This window comes from Pseudophryne corroboree, chromosome 7, assembly GCF_028390025.1.
Source record: "Pseudophryne corroboree isolate aPseCor3 chromosome 7, aPseCor3.hap2, whole genome shotgun sequence".
Lineage (NCBI taxonomy): Eukaryota > Metazoa > Chordata > Amphibia > Anura > Myobatrachidae > Pseudophryne > Pseudophryne corroboree.
The window spans coordinates 81,230,787-81,249,342 of record NC_086450.1 but is presented as its reverse complement, the minus strand read 5'-3'; the positions used below and the strand labels follow the sequence as shown (position 1 = coordinate 81,249,342).

Below are 18,556 nucleotides of genomic sequence, written 5' to 3'. Positions count from 1 at the left end.
CTTCGGACGGGACATACCTCCGGACAAGGCTCACAATACAGGTTTACAGCACCAGAGCCGGGAGAGAATGGAAATCCAATACCCACAGTGAGGATGTTTTAAATCAGCTGTTTTAAATCAGCATGGCCATTCTTTATTGCAATTGCACATTTTAAAGTTTGCATAAGAACTATCTCTATCTGCATGCACAAATTACATCCGCCTATGGTAGAAGCTGACATAGGAACTGTCTTAAATTAATCTGCATACTAAAATTTTATGTTTGGCAAATTAACCACTAACTTTCTTTCTGCGTGGCAGACTACAAAATAAACCAGCAGACTAAGTATTAACTTGGTGAGAAAGGATCTTTAGCAGAAGACCTTCCAAGTACAGACTATCTACATTAAAGGATTGGATATAATTAGGTTGGAAATATATGCATGCCGCAAGTCAGCGTAGCTAGGAAATATTTTGCTTTATTAAAAGTATACTAACAGCATGCTTGTTTCCTATGGACAACAGTTTCTTCGTGCATTGAGCTAGAGAATAATTGTATATTGTTCACTATTGGTTTTAGTTTTTTCCTGTTAATTGTCCCTAGACACAACAGTGTTGGTGGCCCCCTATATAGCCCCCCCTTCCCTCCTACCCCGCCCCCATCATGCCGGGGCCAGACGCAATACCTCCAGACCGCCAAATTAGCCCCATACTCATCCCCACCATCTCCTGCACCACAATTTACTACCCATTGCTCCCTCTTCTCCCCCCCCCCCCAAAAAAAAGAAGAAGTTGTAAGTACAAAAAAAGGATATCACCTGGTCTCATCTGGCCAGCGGCACATCAGGGCTGTCATGCAGGGGAGTGTGCTGTGCCGCCATCCAGAAAGTGGCACCCCTAGGCATGAAATCCACCACTGACAGTATACAGTGAGCCTAATTCAGACCTGCTCACAGCAGCAAATTTGACCTCTAATGGGCAAAACCATGTGCACTGCGGGGGGGGGGGGGGGGGGGGGGCGGGGGGGGCAGATATAACAGTGCAGGGAGAGTTAGATTTGGGTGGGTCATTTTGTTTCTGTGCAGGGTAAATAGTACTGCCTGCTTTATTTTTATACTGCAATTTAGATTTCAGTTTGAACAGACCCCATCCAAATCTAACCCTCTCCGCACATGTTATATCTGCCCCCCCCCCCCCCCCCCCCCCCCCCTCTTCCATGCAGGGCACATGGTTTTGCCCATTAGCGAAAAACTTGCTGCTGCGATCAGGTTTGTATTAGGCCTGGTATGCAGCAGGTTGACACCATGAAAAAACAGTAGTACATGTGCCTGTTTTTTTTAGAGAGCGGCTCCAGGCCCAGGTACTGATGAAGGAGGCATGGCCTGATCGGGGACGTGGTCAAGTAACCTACAAAAATATATATCAGTGCCTTATTCTTGTTCCCAGTGATATTCGGGAAGATGGAGCATTTTCCACTAGAAAGGAGGAGGAAGGACCCACATCAGGGAAAAGGAGGCAAGGAGGTGGTACCGGGCCCCTGCTGGGTCTCTCCTATAAGCTCAGGACCGGGTAATTAGTACCTGCACCCACCCCCTCTCTCCGCCAGTGCCTGATTTAGGTCCAGAGATGTGGCTTGACCATGGCCATATTAACAATGGAGTGGATGGAGCTACCGCTCCAGGCCTCCACATCAAAATAGGCCCATCATCATGACTACATGATAGTGACCAGCTACCAACTGGTCATAAATCATGAGTGTATTTTTGTTTCCCTCACAAAATGATGCAATTTTTATACTTTTACATATTTTTTTACATTGTTGCTCATAATAAATTATGTGTACACACCATCACAGCACTGATCACACCCACACAGCACTGATCACACTCACACAGCACTGATCACACACACACACACACACACACACACACACACACACACACACACACACACACACACACACACACACAGCACTGATCACACTCACACAGCACTGATCGCACTCACACACAGCACTGATCGCACTCACACAGCACTGATCGCACTCACACAGCACTGATCGCACTCACACAGCACTGATCGCACCCACACAGCACTGATCGCACCTACGTAGCACCGATCACACCCACACAGCACTGATCACACTCACAGCACTGATCACACTCACACATCACTGATCACACCCAGACAGCACTGATCACACCCACACAGCACTGATCACACTCACACAGCACTGATCGCACCCACACAGCACTGATCACACCCACACAGCACTGATCACACTCACACAGCACTGAGCGCACCCACACAGCACTGATCACACCCACACAGCACTGATCACACCCACACAGCACTGATCACACTCACACAGCACTGATCACACTCACACATCACTGATCACACCCAGACAGCACTGAGCACACTCACACAGCACTGATCACACACACACAGCACTGATCACACTCACACATCACTGATCACACCCACACAGCACTGATCACACCCACACTGCACTGATCACCCACACTGCACTGATCACACTCACAGCACTGATCACACCCAGACAGCACTGATCACACCCAGACAGCACTGATCACACTCACACATCACTGATCACACCCACACAGCACTGATCACACTCACACAGCTCCTTCACTTTTCACAATAGGCCCTTTCACATTTTCAGCTCCAGGCCCACATGGCCCTTAATCCGGCCCTGGGCTTCACACAGTGTTTGTAGATGCTAACATTTAAGTAACCGATTAGTATACAATAAAGTAATGAATTATCTTATACATAAGTGTTAGTAATAAATACTAATTTGTCAAATACAAATAAAGACTCAATTCAAAATAAAATACTAGTCAAATTAAATACAAATATCTGTTGTTTTCCCCTTTAAAAAAAACCTAGTGGGGATCTACTACCAAGTGATGTAATGGTTAGCATTACTGCCTCACAGCACTGAGGCCATGGGCTCCATTCCCTTTACAGTTCTAACTGTGTGGAGTTTGTATATTCTCTCCGTGCTTGAGTGGATTTCCTCCGAGTGCTCCGGTTCCACACTCCAAACATGTACTGGTGGGATAAATAGCTCCAGAAAAAAAAAAAGAACCCCAATGTGTATGTGTGTTTTACATGTAGTAGGGAATATAGATTGTACGCTACACTAGGGCAGGGAGCAAATGGCCAAATATTTTCTGTACACCGCTGATGAATATGTGTGCGCTATATAAAAAACTGTTAATAAAATGAACTAATACTGTGAATAGGTTGCAGCGTCAATCAGAAGCGACTGCAGCTCATCGTAACTCTCATCATTACAGATGTTGCCCTGATGTGGATGAGCACCTGTAAAGGTCCGTACACATTAGACGACGTCACTCTGTGAGCGACGTCGTCTAATGCTTCCCCTCCCCGGCTGGCTGGTCGGTGGCTGACTGTAACCACTGAGGGATATGACCGCTCATATCGCTCAGTGACGTCACACCTCCGCCAGCCCTACATGCAGGTCGTGGACGACAGTCCAGATCCTGCATGCATGCACTGGCGACAGCGACGATTGTTGCCGACCCGCGGGGCCGCGCATCGGTCGTTGCTGGCGGCATACACACTTGTTGATAAAATGAGTGACGTCGCTCAGGGAGGGGGAAAATGAGCGACGGCGCTCATTTTATCGGCAATTGTTTATGGGCCTTAAGAGTTACCCTTCCAGACAGGTATCACATGCATCTTTGTTGTGGTCCGCATTTGCATGAACACCCACTACTACTACCTACTTGGTCATTGCTTGGACACCGCCTCCGTAAGTGTAAGGAAACATAAAAGCAAATATAAAAGAACGTACAGATCGATGCATAAGAACTTCTGTGTGCGTGAACAGTACAAAAAAGTACAATTTGATCCCCCAAAAATATGCTTATGCCCAAAAATGTGCCAACCTCTTAGTAGGTAGTGCACATCTGAAAATCAATTTAATGAATAACACCCAACTCATGTAAGTCATTTCTATGAAAGTAGCCAATATATTACTGACACACAGACATAGATGGCAAGCAACGTTATCCAGTCGACTTCTGAAATGGGTGGCCTGCTTCTTGCCAACTTGCCATCCCCATCCTTGGTGATGGTGGCTTTATAGATTGAGGTGTGGCCTATGTATTGACCAAGATCTTTCTTACAGACTTCTCGTATAATCAGGGTATGACTGGTGTCTCTCTCGCGGCTCAGTAGGTGATCATCCGTAGAGTGTTTCGTGTCCTTCCTGTACCTAAACAAGAGAGTTAGTATTTGTATGAGGCTCTTACTGAAAAAATACCACAGGTCGTGCTTTAATTAGGGGGAAAAATATATATATTTTTTTTCATACATTCATGATTTTCAGACAAATTAATTTACAGATGCAAATTTGAAATTAATTTTACAAGCTATAGGAGTCTATGTACTAAGCCTTGGAGAGAGGTAAAGTGGATGGAGATAAAGTAACAGCCAATCAGCTCCTAACTGCCATGTTACAGCAGGCTGTGTTTGAAAAATGACAGTTAGTAGCTGGTTGGTACTTTATCTCCATCCACTTTATCTCTCTCCAAGGCTTAATAAATAGACCCCCTGGCCATCAAACCCCATATTCTGAGGAGCGTATGACAATCATGCAAAATGGATGTGTAAAATGTAATGCATAAATTGTAGTCTAGGTATACAGTAGGTGGGATGTAAGACATTTTTTTAATATATATTTTTAAAAAACTTTATTAACAAAAAACTTTTTATTTATTTACAAATATATTTAATTTGAGGGTGACCTTGTACAGTCTATATGCAAGCTGCTATTAGAGTCTGGTAACTCTGCATTTAATAGTATTCCTGGCAGGGAAGAACTAAGCAAGACCTCCTCTATACCCCTATTTGGCTGCCCACCATATAGGGAAGTCACGCTGGTGCACCACGACATCGCCAGGATTACCCCATGGCTAAATGTAGAAGTGATTTGCTCAGAATGCAGCAGGAGGGGTCCACTGTTATTTCTACCTGATGTTACATTGCATGAAAGATACAGAGCCTCTAGCCCAGGGGTCTTCAACCTGTGGCCCTCCAGCTGCTGTGGAACTACACATGCCAGCATGCCCTGCCTCAGTGTCAGCATACCTTAATAGCAAAACTGTGGCAGGGCATGCTGGGATGTGTAGTTCCATAGCAGCTGGAAGGCCACAGGTTGCAGACCCATGCTCTAGCCTGTCATACATTTCCTGTATTTTGTTGTGAGACAGTTAAGAATACGGTACACTCATAATGTCGACACCACAGTGTCAACACTAGAATATCAACAGAGTTCAACATGTCGATAGGCACCAGAATGTCAACATGTGAAATGTTGACATGCTTAGAATGCCAAAACTTAGGTTTGGGCGCCGCTGGGAGTGTTAGGGTTAGGCACTGCACAGAGGTCAGTGTTAGGCTGTGGGGGGAGGGGGAGAGGTCACGGGTTAGACACTAGGGGGACGGATAGGATAGAAATTAGGGTTAGGGGGAGAGTAGTACTCACTAGAACACTGCTCATCGGATGCCTCCATCGAAAATGCTGCTGGATACACCACTGCCAGGTAGGTGACAGCTGGGATGTGTAGATCAACAACAGCTGGACTGTCAAGGTTAGCCATCACTGTAACTAGATAAATAATTGCTGGGATCTGATTCGTTACTGTGGGCAACATCTCCTTAGTTAGAACGTGACCAATGCCACAGTAGGATTATTGAGGTCAGTGACAGATGTGCCAAAGATGAAAATATCGGATCCTTTAAGCAATTTTTTTGTGCTGAATTTAAATATGTTTGTGAATTTTTTTTATTATGTAAGTTTCTGAGAGACCTACAATTTTTTTTAAATCCATATATACTTATTCAAAATCTAACCCGAGGCTGGGGAGGCACTGATTGAGATATATATATATATATAGTAGGCGGACAGTGTAGGCGCTGCTGTTGGCTAAGAGGGCGGAGGAAGGAGAGGGAAGAGCGCTGGCCTCCGCTGCCTCCCACCGCTACCGCCTTCAGGGCCACCGCTCCTCATTCCACCGCTGCTGTAGCCAGGAGCCCGGGACAGCTCCAACACCAGTCACTGCCGGGTCCCGCCGCCACTTCCACCCATCGCGCTGCATATGGGTAATTGGACAGCGAATCTAGCACTGGATCCGCTGTCCAAGCACAGCTGCTTTGCTGACATGGGGGTGGTGTCCCTGTCAGCGAAGCACTTGTATAAGTGCTGCTTTTAGAATTTTTTTAATGGGTCCAGTGCTCCCCCCCCCCCCCCCCGCTCTTTCCTGTACCCATTGTCTACGAGAGGTACTACTATCAGTGCCCCACAAACTAATTTAAGGAGTTAAAATTATTAGAATAAAATAAAGACGATACTTATAACACAGAATATGTAACACAAGTATCTTATTTGTATTATTTTAATAATTAATCACAGGGAAGGCACTGCCTCCGCTGCCTCTCCTGGCTGCACGTCCCTGGTCATCAACCACCAAATTGGAGCTCCACTTGCCTTCGTAATGCTTCTCTGTGTCCATATGAAAATGCTCACAGTCATCACCGCTCAGCGCACCCAGGGCTGGTTCTTGCCCTTGTGGCGCCCCGGGCAAAAATAGGGGCGTGGCTTCATATGGGGGCATGGTCAGTTACGCCCCCATTTGTGCCCCTGTAGCGCAGCTGGAAGAAAAATAAAAATAAAATAAAAGTATACTTACAATCCCCGCTCCTGATTCCAGACCTCCTCCTCCGCCGGCGCCGCTCTTCTCCAGTCCTCGGATCTATGGGAGAGACGTCATTATGTCTCTCCCATAGCACAGCATAGACACTAGAGGTCAATTATGACCCCTAGTGTCTGTGCCACTATATTGTGCAGTGCGCGATGACGTCTTCGCGCACCGCACAGCAAAGGTCCTCTCCATGAAGAGAAACTAGACGCATAGCGTCTAGTTTCCCTTCATGGAGAGGACCTTTGCTGTGCGGTCGGTGCGCGAGGACGTCATAGCGTCTAGTTTCTATTCATGGAGAGGACCTTTGCTGTGCGGTGCACGATGACGTCATCGCGCACCGCACAGCACAGGTCCTCTCCATGAAGGGAAACTAGACGCTATGCGTCTGGTTCCCTTCAAAGTGGGGGACCAGCGGGGGGCACAGTGGCGGATCTTGCCATAGTGCAGCGCCCCGGGCAAAAGTACTGCTTGCCCGTGGCAAGATCCGCCACTGAGCGCACCCATGTGCGAGTCGAGGAAATGACATATTGCCCCACACTGCTTTGTAAGATGTAAACAGGTCACCCACTATGGCAGAATAGGTTTTGGCCTTGTGACTCCCCATAAGAACCTTCTTCAACTTCATTCAACTATCCTTCAATTTCCTAATTTGAGGGCCTACAAAAATACCTTCTCTAATCTTGGCATCACTAATCCAGGGAAACTAATTTCTCAAGTCTGTAAATCCAGTTTTATCCATCACTTTCGCTTATTATGACTCCAGGCATAAACAAGTGACAAACAATAAAGTGTGCTCCTGGTCATCCCTTTAAAAATGCACATACAGTAAAAATCACTTCCCTTAAAGGGCCCCATACACTAGAACGATAATGCCCGATTTCAGCCCAATTCGGGCATTCGGCACGATATATCGGCTGAAATCGGGCATTTTAGAGGTGTTCCCAAATCGAGCCAATCCAATGCGCGTTCCCGTGAGCATCGGATCAGATCCTCCAGATTGAATGTGCTGCACATTCAATCTGGTCCGACCTGGGGGCATGGCTTGGGATCGCCCAGGATCGCCAGAGATATATTGCATGCAAATGGGCAGCATCCAATGTATCTTGGCCGATCTTGCCCCCAGGGAGGCTGCCGGGGTGAACGCCTGCGATCACCTCCGACAAGAGATCGTTCTAGTGTATGGGGCCCTGAAAAATGCACGTACACTATTAAATAGTATTAAATAGTCCAATACAAGAAACCGTCCACTCCTATTTCTTTCTCCAAAGTTTTAATAATATCTATTTTCTTGTAGTAATACACAAAACTCCATGCTAATGCCAAACTCCACAATATTTTTTTCCAAAACAGAGAAAAAAGAAATACATCGTACAGAAAGTTTGAGGTATATTCCATAGACATACCCAAGCTCTTCCTCAGGGTTGTATGAAGAGCTGGCTTACGTGCATTAAGCATGAAGCTCGAAATGGGATGTGTTTAATTTAATGGCTGTCGGAATCCCAGTAATCAGAATATAGACGCCAGAATCCCGCCAGCCGGCAATGCCATCAGCTGGAATCATGGCGCAACAGAACTATTCCCACTCGTGGGTGTCCACCACACCCATAGAGTGGGAATAGACCCTGTGGCAAGCACAGCAAGCCACCTAGCCCGCAGCATGACAAAGCACCCGCCGGTAAATCATACTGATTCTGTTGGCAGTATATATTATTCATCTGTAGCCACTATCATCCTGTATTTATCCTGGTATCCTGCCAGTACTCCGGGAAGGATCTGGATGTGAGTGCTCCTAATATTAGCCTGGAAGGGAATGTTCTAGAACTCCCCAAATTGGAGCTCACTTCTTTGCTCCATATCTGGGAGCTATGTCAAAGTAAAAAATATTACATAAAGAGAACATACAAACTACACACATTATGAGTCTCTATTCTTGCAAATACGCGCAGCGAGCACAGCAATATATGGTAACACACGCATTTACACGGACATGCCACAGAGATGGATTCAACACTTATTTCATACAGTACATAATTATAATAATATCAAGCGCCAGACATCATGATGATTTAAAATTTTATATAGTGAAGTAAAGTCATGTATGTGTATTATTTGAACGAAACAAGATAGACCTGTCATATTTACTATTAAAGCAACCAGATTAATGTGTAGATTAATTTGATACTTGTTATTAAGTTATAGGACATTGCAACAAATAGTTATGATTACATGTATGAAAGCTAAAAATCACTCTTATTAGGACAGTGGACAGGAAGCTCAGGCCAGCCCCTTTGGATGTCTTCAAGGCTGAACCTGATTAGCATATACAAAGAGACTAGTGACTCATCATGAATGAGAGAGAGAGAGTTCCCTCCCCCAAAACTAGATAACACATTGCTGACCACACAGGAAGGCAGTTCCTGTTTTGGTCTCAGAGGAAGATGGAGTCCCAGCATTACTTTAACAGAGAGAGAGAGATATAAGATACATTGAGGGAATGGTATTGTATGCTGGCATGTAACTGTAACTGTATGTAACTGTACCTGTAACTATAAATGTAACTTCATGTAACTGTATGTATTAACTGCTTACTGTATGAGTTGTAACTATAGGTATACTGTACTTTGTAATATATTGAATCCATATCCTTTTAAAACTTTTAACAAATATATACATCAATGAGCTTTGGAACTCAGATAATGTGTGGGTGTATTGTTTTCTCTTATGGGATGCAGTGTTTTGCTATGTATAGTGCAGTACGGATGGTGTAATGGTTAGCATTACTGCCTCACAGCACTGAGGTCATGGGTTTGATTCCCACCATGGCCCAACTGTGTGGAGTTTGTATATTCTCCCCGTACTTGCGTGGGTTTCCTCCGGGTACTCCGGTTTCCTCCCACAATCCAAAAATATACTGGTAGGTTAATTGGATCCCAACAAAATTAACCGTAGCATGAATGTGTGTGCGTGTACATGTGGTAGGGAATATAGATTGTAAGCTCCACTGGGGCAGGGACTGATGTGAATGGCCAAATATTCTCTGGAAAGCGCTGCGGAATATGTATGCGCTATATAAATAACTGGTAATAAATAAATAAATAAATTCATGGCACATGGTAATAAGATGTGCAGGCATTTACAATATATATTAGAGCGGGCATTTTAAATATTTGTGAGAAAGCAATTTGGCATTTACAGATGGGGGCTGGTCCGCGATATCAGGGTCTTAATGATGCACTGTACATTACAAACGCGGCTGTAATCGACCGGCTCCGATGGACGCATCGCGAAGCTGATGAAAATAACATCCACGTGTATTGTTGTGTTATCAGTAAGCCAATTATATGAAATTTCAAGGGACAATGCGTTTCTCATAATAATTTAAGATGCTAAAATGTATTTTTATTGTTGCAAAACAAAGTTCAAATAAGTCATATTGTGTTTGATTCAGATTGGATTGTTTATCTGTTAATTAGGTTTAAAAAGTACATTTAAAAGTTGCTGCATAGCCTTGATATAGTTTTTTTTTAATAACTTCTGGTGCTTGTATAATGGCCCTCATTCCGAGTTGATCGGTCGCAAGGCGAATTTTGCAGAGTTACACACGCTAAGCCGCCGCCTACTGGGAGTGAATCTTAGCTTCTTAAAATTGCGACCGATGTATTCGCAATATTGCGATTACTAACTACTTAGCAGTTTCTGAGTAGCTCCAGACTTACTCTGCCTGTGCGATCATTTCAGTGCTTGTCGTTCCTGGTTGACGTCACAAACACACCCAGCGTTCGCCCAGGCACTCCCACCGTTTCCCCGGCCACTCCTGCGTTTTTTCCGGAAACGGTAGCGTTTTCAGCCACACGCCCCTGAAACGCCGTGTTTCCGCCCAGTAACACCCATTTCCTGTCAATCACATTACGATCGCCGGAGCGAAGAAAAAGCCGTGAGTAAAAATACTTTCTTCATAGTAAAGTTACTTGGCGCAGTCGCAGTGCGAACTTTGCGCATGCGTACTAAGCGGATTTTCACTGCGATGCGATGAAAAAGAACGAGCGAACAACTCGGAATGAGGGCCAATGTGTGATTTCTTTGTGACAAAGGAAGCCGCATGGTCTGTCCTCCATTTTGGACTAACCACATGGCCTGTCCACCATTTTGTGTAAACCTCATGGATGTGGAAGGGGGAGGAGCAGTGGCCATTTTAGGAAGGTCATTTTCTAAATAGCTGATTTTCACTCTGCTCAGAACAATCAGCTTTCCTTGGTCACATCAAACACCATTTATGAGTTACCAATGCATTTATTTAACCCATGCCATAGTCAATTACAAATAGTTTCAATTGGGCCTAGTGAGAGTAAATGGTAAGATAAATGCTTGGCTTGCTGTAAGAAATTGAAGGGAATAAAACAAAAACTTTTTTTTTCTTCTTCTTTCCCAGGATTTAGTTAACTCTCTGTTTGCTATAAGATAGCCATTGAAATGCAAATTAACCTGTGTAACTGCTTTTTCTTAGCAGTGGAAAAGCAAATAGCTTTGATATGCAAATAAGAGGTAAGGTGTCTCTTAGGAGACCAGTGAATGGTACATATATATAATATTATTATAATTATGTGTATATTTATATCAGTGTATGTTCTGCAAGATAGCTATCCAATCTGAATCATATTTAAATTATTGATTATTGCTAGAGTCATTATAGATCTGTGTGAAATAGGATACATTTGTTGCTATATAGGTACATTTGAAATAACAGTATTTTAAGGAAGTAAGTGTAAAGACACAAACGCAGGTCTGCATAAAAGTTTATACAGAACAAGTTGTGTCTAGTGGGCAGTAGTAATTACTATTGTTCACATTTATAGTATAGTATAGAGTTGTGGAAATTGGTTTATTGCGGACGTACGGTTTTGTACACGTGTCTCGGACTAAGTAAAGGACTGCGCATGCAGCATAAGAGACACGCACGGTATGCTAAGTACAAATTATACAATAGTGCGGGTAATTCCAAGTTGATCACAGCAGGAAATTTTTTAGCAATTGGGCAAAACCATGTGCACTGCAGAGGAGGCAGATATAACATTTGCAGAGTTAGATTTGGGTGGGTTATTTTGTTTCTGTGCAGGGTAAATACTGGCTGCTTTATTTTTACACTGCAATTTAGATTGCAGATTGAACACACCACACCCAAATCTAACTCTCTCTGCACATGTTATATCTGTCCCCCCTGCAGTGCACATGGTTTTGCCCAACTGCTAAAAAATGTCATGCTGCGATCAACTTGGAATTACCCCCAGTGTCGTTTAGTTCAAAGGTGGGATAGTAGACATTTAATACAATAGCACAAAACTACCCAGTTTCTAAAGCAGATTAGTATAAAACGTTTTTTTAAACTGTATTGCCTCTGGGGTAAAGCTGCCTATCTGAATGAATTGAAATTTTCTGTACAGAAAAAACCAAAGTGTATTTGAGTGAGCGAACATAGGAGTGAGTGGATTTGAACTCTGGAAATCGGGTCCCGTGGTACACCAAGTAAGAGGAGGCTTGGTGGCGTGCGGCGGCTGACTCACGTTAATATAGCTTGAAATACGCAAATTGTGAGGAGATTTGCAGAGGAGCATAATAGGGAATTGTGATTAAAGTAAAAAGGTTTTTTTGTTACGCTCCGAGCTGAGGGTCGCAGTTTGTACATCGACCCGTGGTCGTACGGCAGATAGGAAACAAGTACCTATACGCTGTGCGAATGGACGGCGCGTTTGTGGGTGCAATATATAGCTCAACTTGATACCCCTTTTACAAGCTTTTGCGTAGAATCGCGGTATCATTAGCGCTGTATAGAGCATACGCAAGCGTGATTTGTGTATAAGTGTATAGGGAGTTTTCGCTGGTCTCTCTCAGGAAAATCTCCAGCGGCGGATATTTACTGGAAAAGGTAAGTCACTCCTAACACTTCCAGTAAATAGAAACTAGATAGGCCTCACTGGGTACGCGGTTGTCACTATTGGAGTGAGTCGTGGTACTCAGCGGAGAAGGAGCGAGTGAAAGCGCTAGGTGTCTTTCACCGTCTATCTGCGGTGTGCATTGGGGATTGCGTTTATTGGCAAAAAGTCAGCGATGGGATCCAATTGCACAAGCAGTGGGCGTTTGGTAGCTAGGGTTCAGGCTGAAGAATTGCGACCAAAAGAGTCAGCAAGGTTGATTATTTGTGTGTGAAAAGTATGGATCACACACGGAGGCTTTTTGCAATGAATGGTTGTGTATGACTGACAAAGATAGGGTACCATTCCCTAAGGTGAGCAGCTTTGAACCAGAGGTATTGCAGAACTTAAGGATAAGGATATGTCTGATAAAATCCAAAAAACAAAGGGTCAGACATACAAATTGTTTAAACCTGTGGCAGCAAGAGGGGTTGGTGAGTTTGATCCTAAGGTATTGCAGGTGGTATGTCTAACAAAAGTCATATAAGACAAGAATGAAAATATAAGAACTGTTTGTACTTGTAGCAACAATAAACAAGTAGGAAGAAAAAAAGAGAATGCAAGTACACCGCCATATGTAGATGTGGAAGCAGTTACGGCCAGCATACAAACTATAGAAAATAATAAAAATATGAAAAATATGACTGTAACCTATATATGTACTAATGAATGTTGACGTTTTATTTAGGAGGAGAAGGTGACCTGATTGTTTTCAGCCAATTCTCATGTACCCAGAGGAGTATCCAACCGGTAAAAGAAGAGCAGTAGCCTGTGGGGGAAGTGGCTGAGACCAGTGGAACAGGTAAGTATGGTATCATTCATGTACATATATAGTAAACCCCCCCCCCCCCCCCCCCCCCAAAAAAAAAAAAAAAAAAATCAAGAAAGTAACGTCAGAAATGGAGAAAAACCTGTCCGCACATTAGTATTTGCCAGTAGGAAAGCGGACAGAGACAAGGTAACCCCAGGGTATTTCTTTCAGTTACCATATAAGAAGTATTCATTCCTAGTAATTAGTGATGTGCACTGGAAATTTTTCGGGTTTTGTGTTTTGGTTTTGGATTCGGTTCAGCGCCCGTGTTTTGGATTCGGATGCATTTTGGCAAAACCTCCCTGAAAATTTTTTGTCGGATTCGGGTGTGTTTTGGATTCGGGTTTTTTTTTTTTACAAAAAACCCTCAAAAACAGCTTAAATCATGAGTTTGGGGGTCATTTTTATCCCATAGTATTATTAACCTCAATAACCATAATTTCCACTCATTTTCAGTCTATTCTGAACACCTCACACCTCACAATATTATTTTTAGTCCTAAAATTTGCACCGAGGTCGCTGGATGGCTAAGCTAAGCGACACAAGTGGCCGACAAAAACACCTGGCCCATCTAGGAGTGGCACTGCAGTGTCAGGCAGGATGGCACTTCAAAAAAATAGTCCCCAAACAGCACATGATGCAAAGAAATAAAGAGGCACACCAAGGTCGCTGTGTGACTAAGCTAAGCGACACAAGTGGCCGACACAAACACCTGGCCCATCTAGGAGTGGCACTGCAGTGTCAGGCAGGATGGCACTTCCAAAAAAATTGTCCCCAAACAGCACATGATGCAAAGAAAAAAAGAGGCGCACCAAGGTCGCTGTGTGACTAAGCTAAGCGACACACGTGGCCGACACAAACACCTGGCCCATCTAGGAGTGGCACTGCAGTTTTCTAGCGAGAGGATGAGTGCTTCCATCCTCATGTGAATCTGAACCACTAGCCATGAACATAGGCCAGGGCCTCAGCCGTTCCTTGCCACTCCGTGTCGTAAATGGCATATTGGCAAGTTTACGCTTCTCATCAGACGCTTTCAATTTTGATTTTTGGTTCATTTTACTGAACTTTTGTTTTTTGGATTTTACATGCTCTCTACTATGACATTGGGCATCGGCCTTGGCAGACGACGTTGATGGCATTTCATCGTCTCGGCCATGACTAGTGGCAGCAGCTTCAGCACGAGGTGGAAGTGGATCTTGATCTTTCCCTATTTTAACCTCCACATTTTTGTTCTCCATTTTTTAATGTGTGGAATTATATGCCAGTATCAATAGCAATGGCCTACTACTATATATACTGCGCACAACTGAAATGCACCACAGGTATGGATGGATAGTATACTTGACGACACAGAGGTAGGTAGAGCAGTGGCCTTCCGTACCGTACTGCTATATATACTGGTGGTCACTGTCAGCAAAACTCTGCTCTGTACTCCTCCTATATAATATACTGGTGGTCCCCAGTGCCCACAATAAAGCAGTGTGAGCACAGATATATGCAGCACACTGAGCACAGATATGGAGTGTTTTTCAGGCAGACAACGTATACTGGTGGTCACTGGTCAGCAAAACTCTGCATTGTACTCCTCCTATATAATATACTGGTGGTCCCCAGTGCCCACAATAAAGCAGTGTGAGCACAGATATATGCAGCACACTGAGCACAGATATGGAGTGTTTTTCAGGCAGACAACGTATACTGATGGTCACTGTCAGCAAAACTCTGCACTGTACTCCGCCTATATAATACAGCTGCTCCCCAGTCCCCACAATTAAGCAGTGTGAGCACATATATATGCAGCACACTGAACACAGATATGGAGTGTTTTTCAGGCAGACAACGTATACTGGTGGTCACTGTCAGCAAAACTCTGCACTGTACTCCTCCTATATAATACAGCTGCTCCCCAGTCCCCACAATTAAGCAGTGTGAGCACAGATATATGCAGCACATTGAGCACAGATATGGAGTGTTTTTCAGGCAGACAACGTATACTGGTGGTCACTGTCAGCAAAACTCTGCACTGTACTCCTCCTATATAATACAGCTGCTCCACAGTCCCCACAATTAAGCAGTGTGAGCACAGATATATGCAGCACACTGAGCACAGATATGGAGTGTTTTTCAGGCAGACAACGTATACTGGTGGTCACTGTCAGCAAAACTCTGCACTGTACTCCTCCTATATAATACAGCTGCTCTCCAGTCCCCACAATTAAGCAATAAGCACAAATATTATTAATAAATGGAGAGGACGCCAGCCACGTCCTCTCCCTAACATTTCCAATGTACGAGTGAAAATGGCGGCGACGCGCGGCTGCTTGTATAGATTCCGAATCTCGCGAGAATCCGACAGCGGGAGGATGACGTTCGGGCGCACTCGGGTTAACCGAGCCATACGGGAGAATCCGAGTATGCCTCGGACCCGTGTAAAATGGGTGAAGTTCGGTGGGGTTCGGTTTCCGAGGAACCGAACCCGCTCATCACTACTAGTAATGCCCCTAGTAAAGATGAGCTCGGAAATGTTTGTTGGACCATGTACAGACCCTTAATACGGGATGAGAAGGATTGAATGAATAATTCGCATGACCTAGAAGCTTGTTAAATTTTATTTATTTATTTATTTTTTGTCTCTTGCAGTAATAGAATACTCTCCATCTTGATAAGACCACTGGTAAACACTAATTCGGCAAATGGGAGGTGGCTGTCTCTGTGCAAATGGACGGGCTCCGTAAGGCATTGAGTGTCAGGGTGCAGACTTCTTTGTAAAATTGGAAAGGGGTCACAGTAGCTAATCTTAGATAAGTGTGCTATTGAACATCACAAGAATAGTGCTAAGTGCAGAGAACAACAGGTGGAGAGGTTGAGGACGGTAAGTATACTGGAACATCCAGGAAAGACCCATCAGTCCAAACCCCAGATCCCTAATGGTCAATAATATGTTACACTTGTAGGAAGGAAGGGCATTTTGCCAGAGATTGTAGGAGTAGTAGGACACATAGTCTATATAGATCCCCTAGACAGAAAACACAAGCCACATTATTAAACACATCGACGGGACCAAGGGACATATAGTAAGGAATCATAAGCCATATAGAAAACACAGATTCGGCTAATGGGAAGAACAAAATAAATGCAACATTACCCTTTGACAAAACTTGAAGACTAATGTCGCATTCTGCTGTTCTAGATGCATGTCCATCACAGGTAGAGGAAATTATCTCACAGATACCGGGTTCCCTATGACTTTAGGATGGACAGGACACTGGATTGATGGCTGGGATAGTCCCAGTAGAGATAAGACACACAGAATTTTTTTATAGGGGTATAGACCACGTAGAGAATCACTTCCCCGTAGTGCCCAATCCAGTTGTCAAATTTTTATAAAATCTTCCTTCACCTCTACAAACTCATCTGTCACCAACCTCTATTCTGTTTCTCTACAGTTTCCTCTTCATCTTTTGCGTTCACACAGGGTAGTACAATACATGGACCCAAGTACAGTTCAACTCCACATGCCTAGGTCCTTCAGAGTTCTGCCCAAACCCAGTATATCTCAACAGCACAATGACACCAGTATTACTGCAGTGTGCCTTGTCATGCACAAAGGGTGGAGAATGGGAATACTGGTGAAGGGAAATTTTGTATAGACACTGATATGCCTGTTGGTGAATGGCAAACCTGACATTTTCTTTTTCATTTTCTTCTTCTTTCTCTCCTCTAGAGATGTTTCTTTTTTCTTTTTTTGAGTTATGCTCATGGTACTCTACATTGCAAACACACGATAGTTAAATTAAGATACAAAAAAATGTGTTCCCTACAGGAAAAGGCAGTCTGGAGGACAAAGGGGTATGGCCAGGAGTCCTCAGGACTGTGGGCAGGTGGACACGGTAAGCCAGTAGCCCCCAGAGCATACCTTCCAAGTCTAGCTGAGTTGGCACATGGTCTGACTCATCTAGGCAAAGAGGGTAGGTGTAGGCTGATGAGAGCCTACTGGTGTGCGCCAGGATTCTATTCTCATGCAGGTAAGAGAGCAATGACCTGTCTTGCTTGCTTGAGGAAGAATATTGGTAAAGCAATAACAACAGAGCAATCCCATATCCCTCCTGCAGACGGATCTTTTCAGGAAATACAAATCGACTTCATACAGTTAACACCCTTCAGGAATTATTGTTATGTATTGGTGTGCACTGATGTTTTCTCAAACTGGGTTGAGGCATTTCCTGCCGCCACGGATGCTGCTGTGGTTACCGCAAAGAAAAATTGTGCAGAAATTTGTGTGTAGATAATGGTACCCCTAGAAGTAGGAGCAAAGCTTGAAATTGTGATCATAGATACTGCCACTAGTATTATGTAGCTTCGGAACCACTCCCAGATCTTCACTCAACGAATAACCCTCTTCGAAATTTGTTTGTGTTTTGGTATTTGTGTTTTTTTGGGTTGTTTTTGGAAGACAACCTCATGTCATAATTGATCCGCACAATGATCAGAAATACACCAATGAGGTGACAGTACAGTACCTTATTGAGATGAGCTAGCATTTGAGAACTTGACAAAAGAACTTGAAACTGTTGATTGCTGGTATGCCAAATACTAACTGTCTTGATTGTGAACCAAGAGACTGTGTGATTGTTCTTACGCTCAGGTTGCCTAATAGACAGGTGGGAAGGACCATACCAAGTTTTGTTGACAGCACTATCCCAGTGAAAGTAACCGAGAGAGAGACTTGGGTCCACGATTCCCATTGCAGGAAAGTCGGTAGTCCGGAAGGAACTCGTAAATGGAGTGAGATCGGAAAAGTATCACCAGAGACTCTGTTCCATGAAGACTGAGAGGCGGCACTGTTGAACACTACCTGAGCGTACTAATGGATTGCAGAAAGACCAGTCATTGTAATTGATTTGTTATGAACAAGAGTTGTTTTGTTCTATTTCTCTTTTCTCTCTTTCCCGTTGACAAACATTTTTTTTCAGGATATTCTATTTTTGCGAGGTTTTTTTTATGAGGAGTCGAGTGTGGGACTGGAACTGGTTCTGGAGGAA

At 43.9% G+C, this 18,556-nt stretch overlaps 1 protein-coding gene across 4 annotated transcripts in view; it reads right to left on the bottom strand.

Moving 5' to 3' along the window:
* Window positions 1-3,981: 3,981 nt before the first annotated feature.
* Window positions 3,982-18,556, bottom strand: part of CCDC141 (coiled-coil domain containing 141) — a 337,148-nt gene continuing 322,573 nt past the window's right edge. For all 4 annotated transcript variants that reach the window (XM_063933345.1, XM_063933348.1, XM_063933346.1 and 1 more), the window contains one exon: window positions 3,982-4,249. In XM_063933345.1, coding sequence (XP_063789415.1) covers window positions 3,988-4,249 — 262 coding nt within the window. In that variant the 3' untranslated portion in view covers window positions 3,982-3,987. The remainder of the gene's footprint in view (window positions 4,250-18,556) is intronic.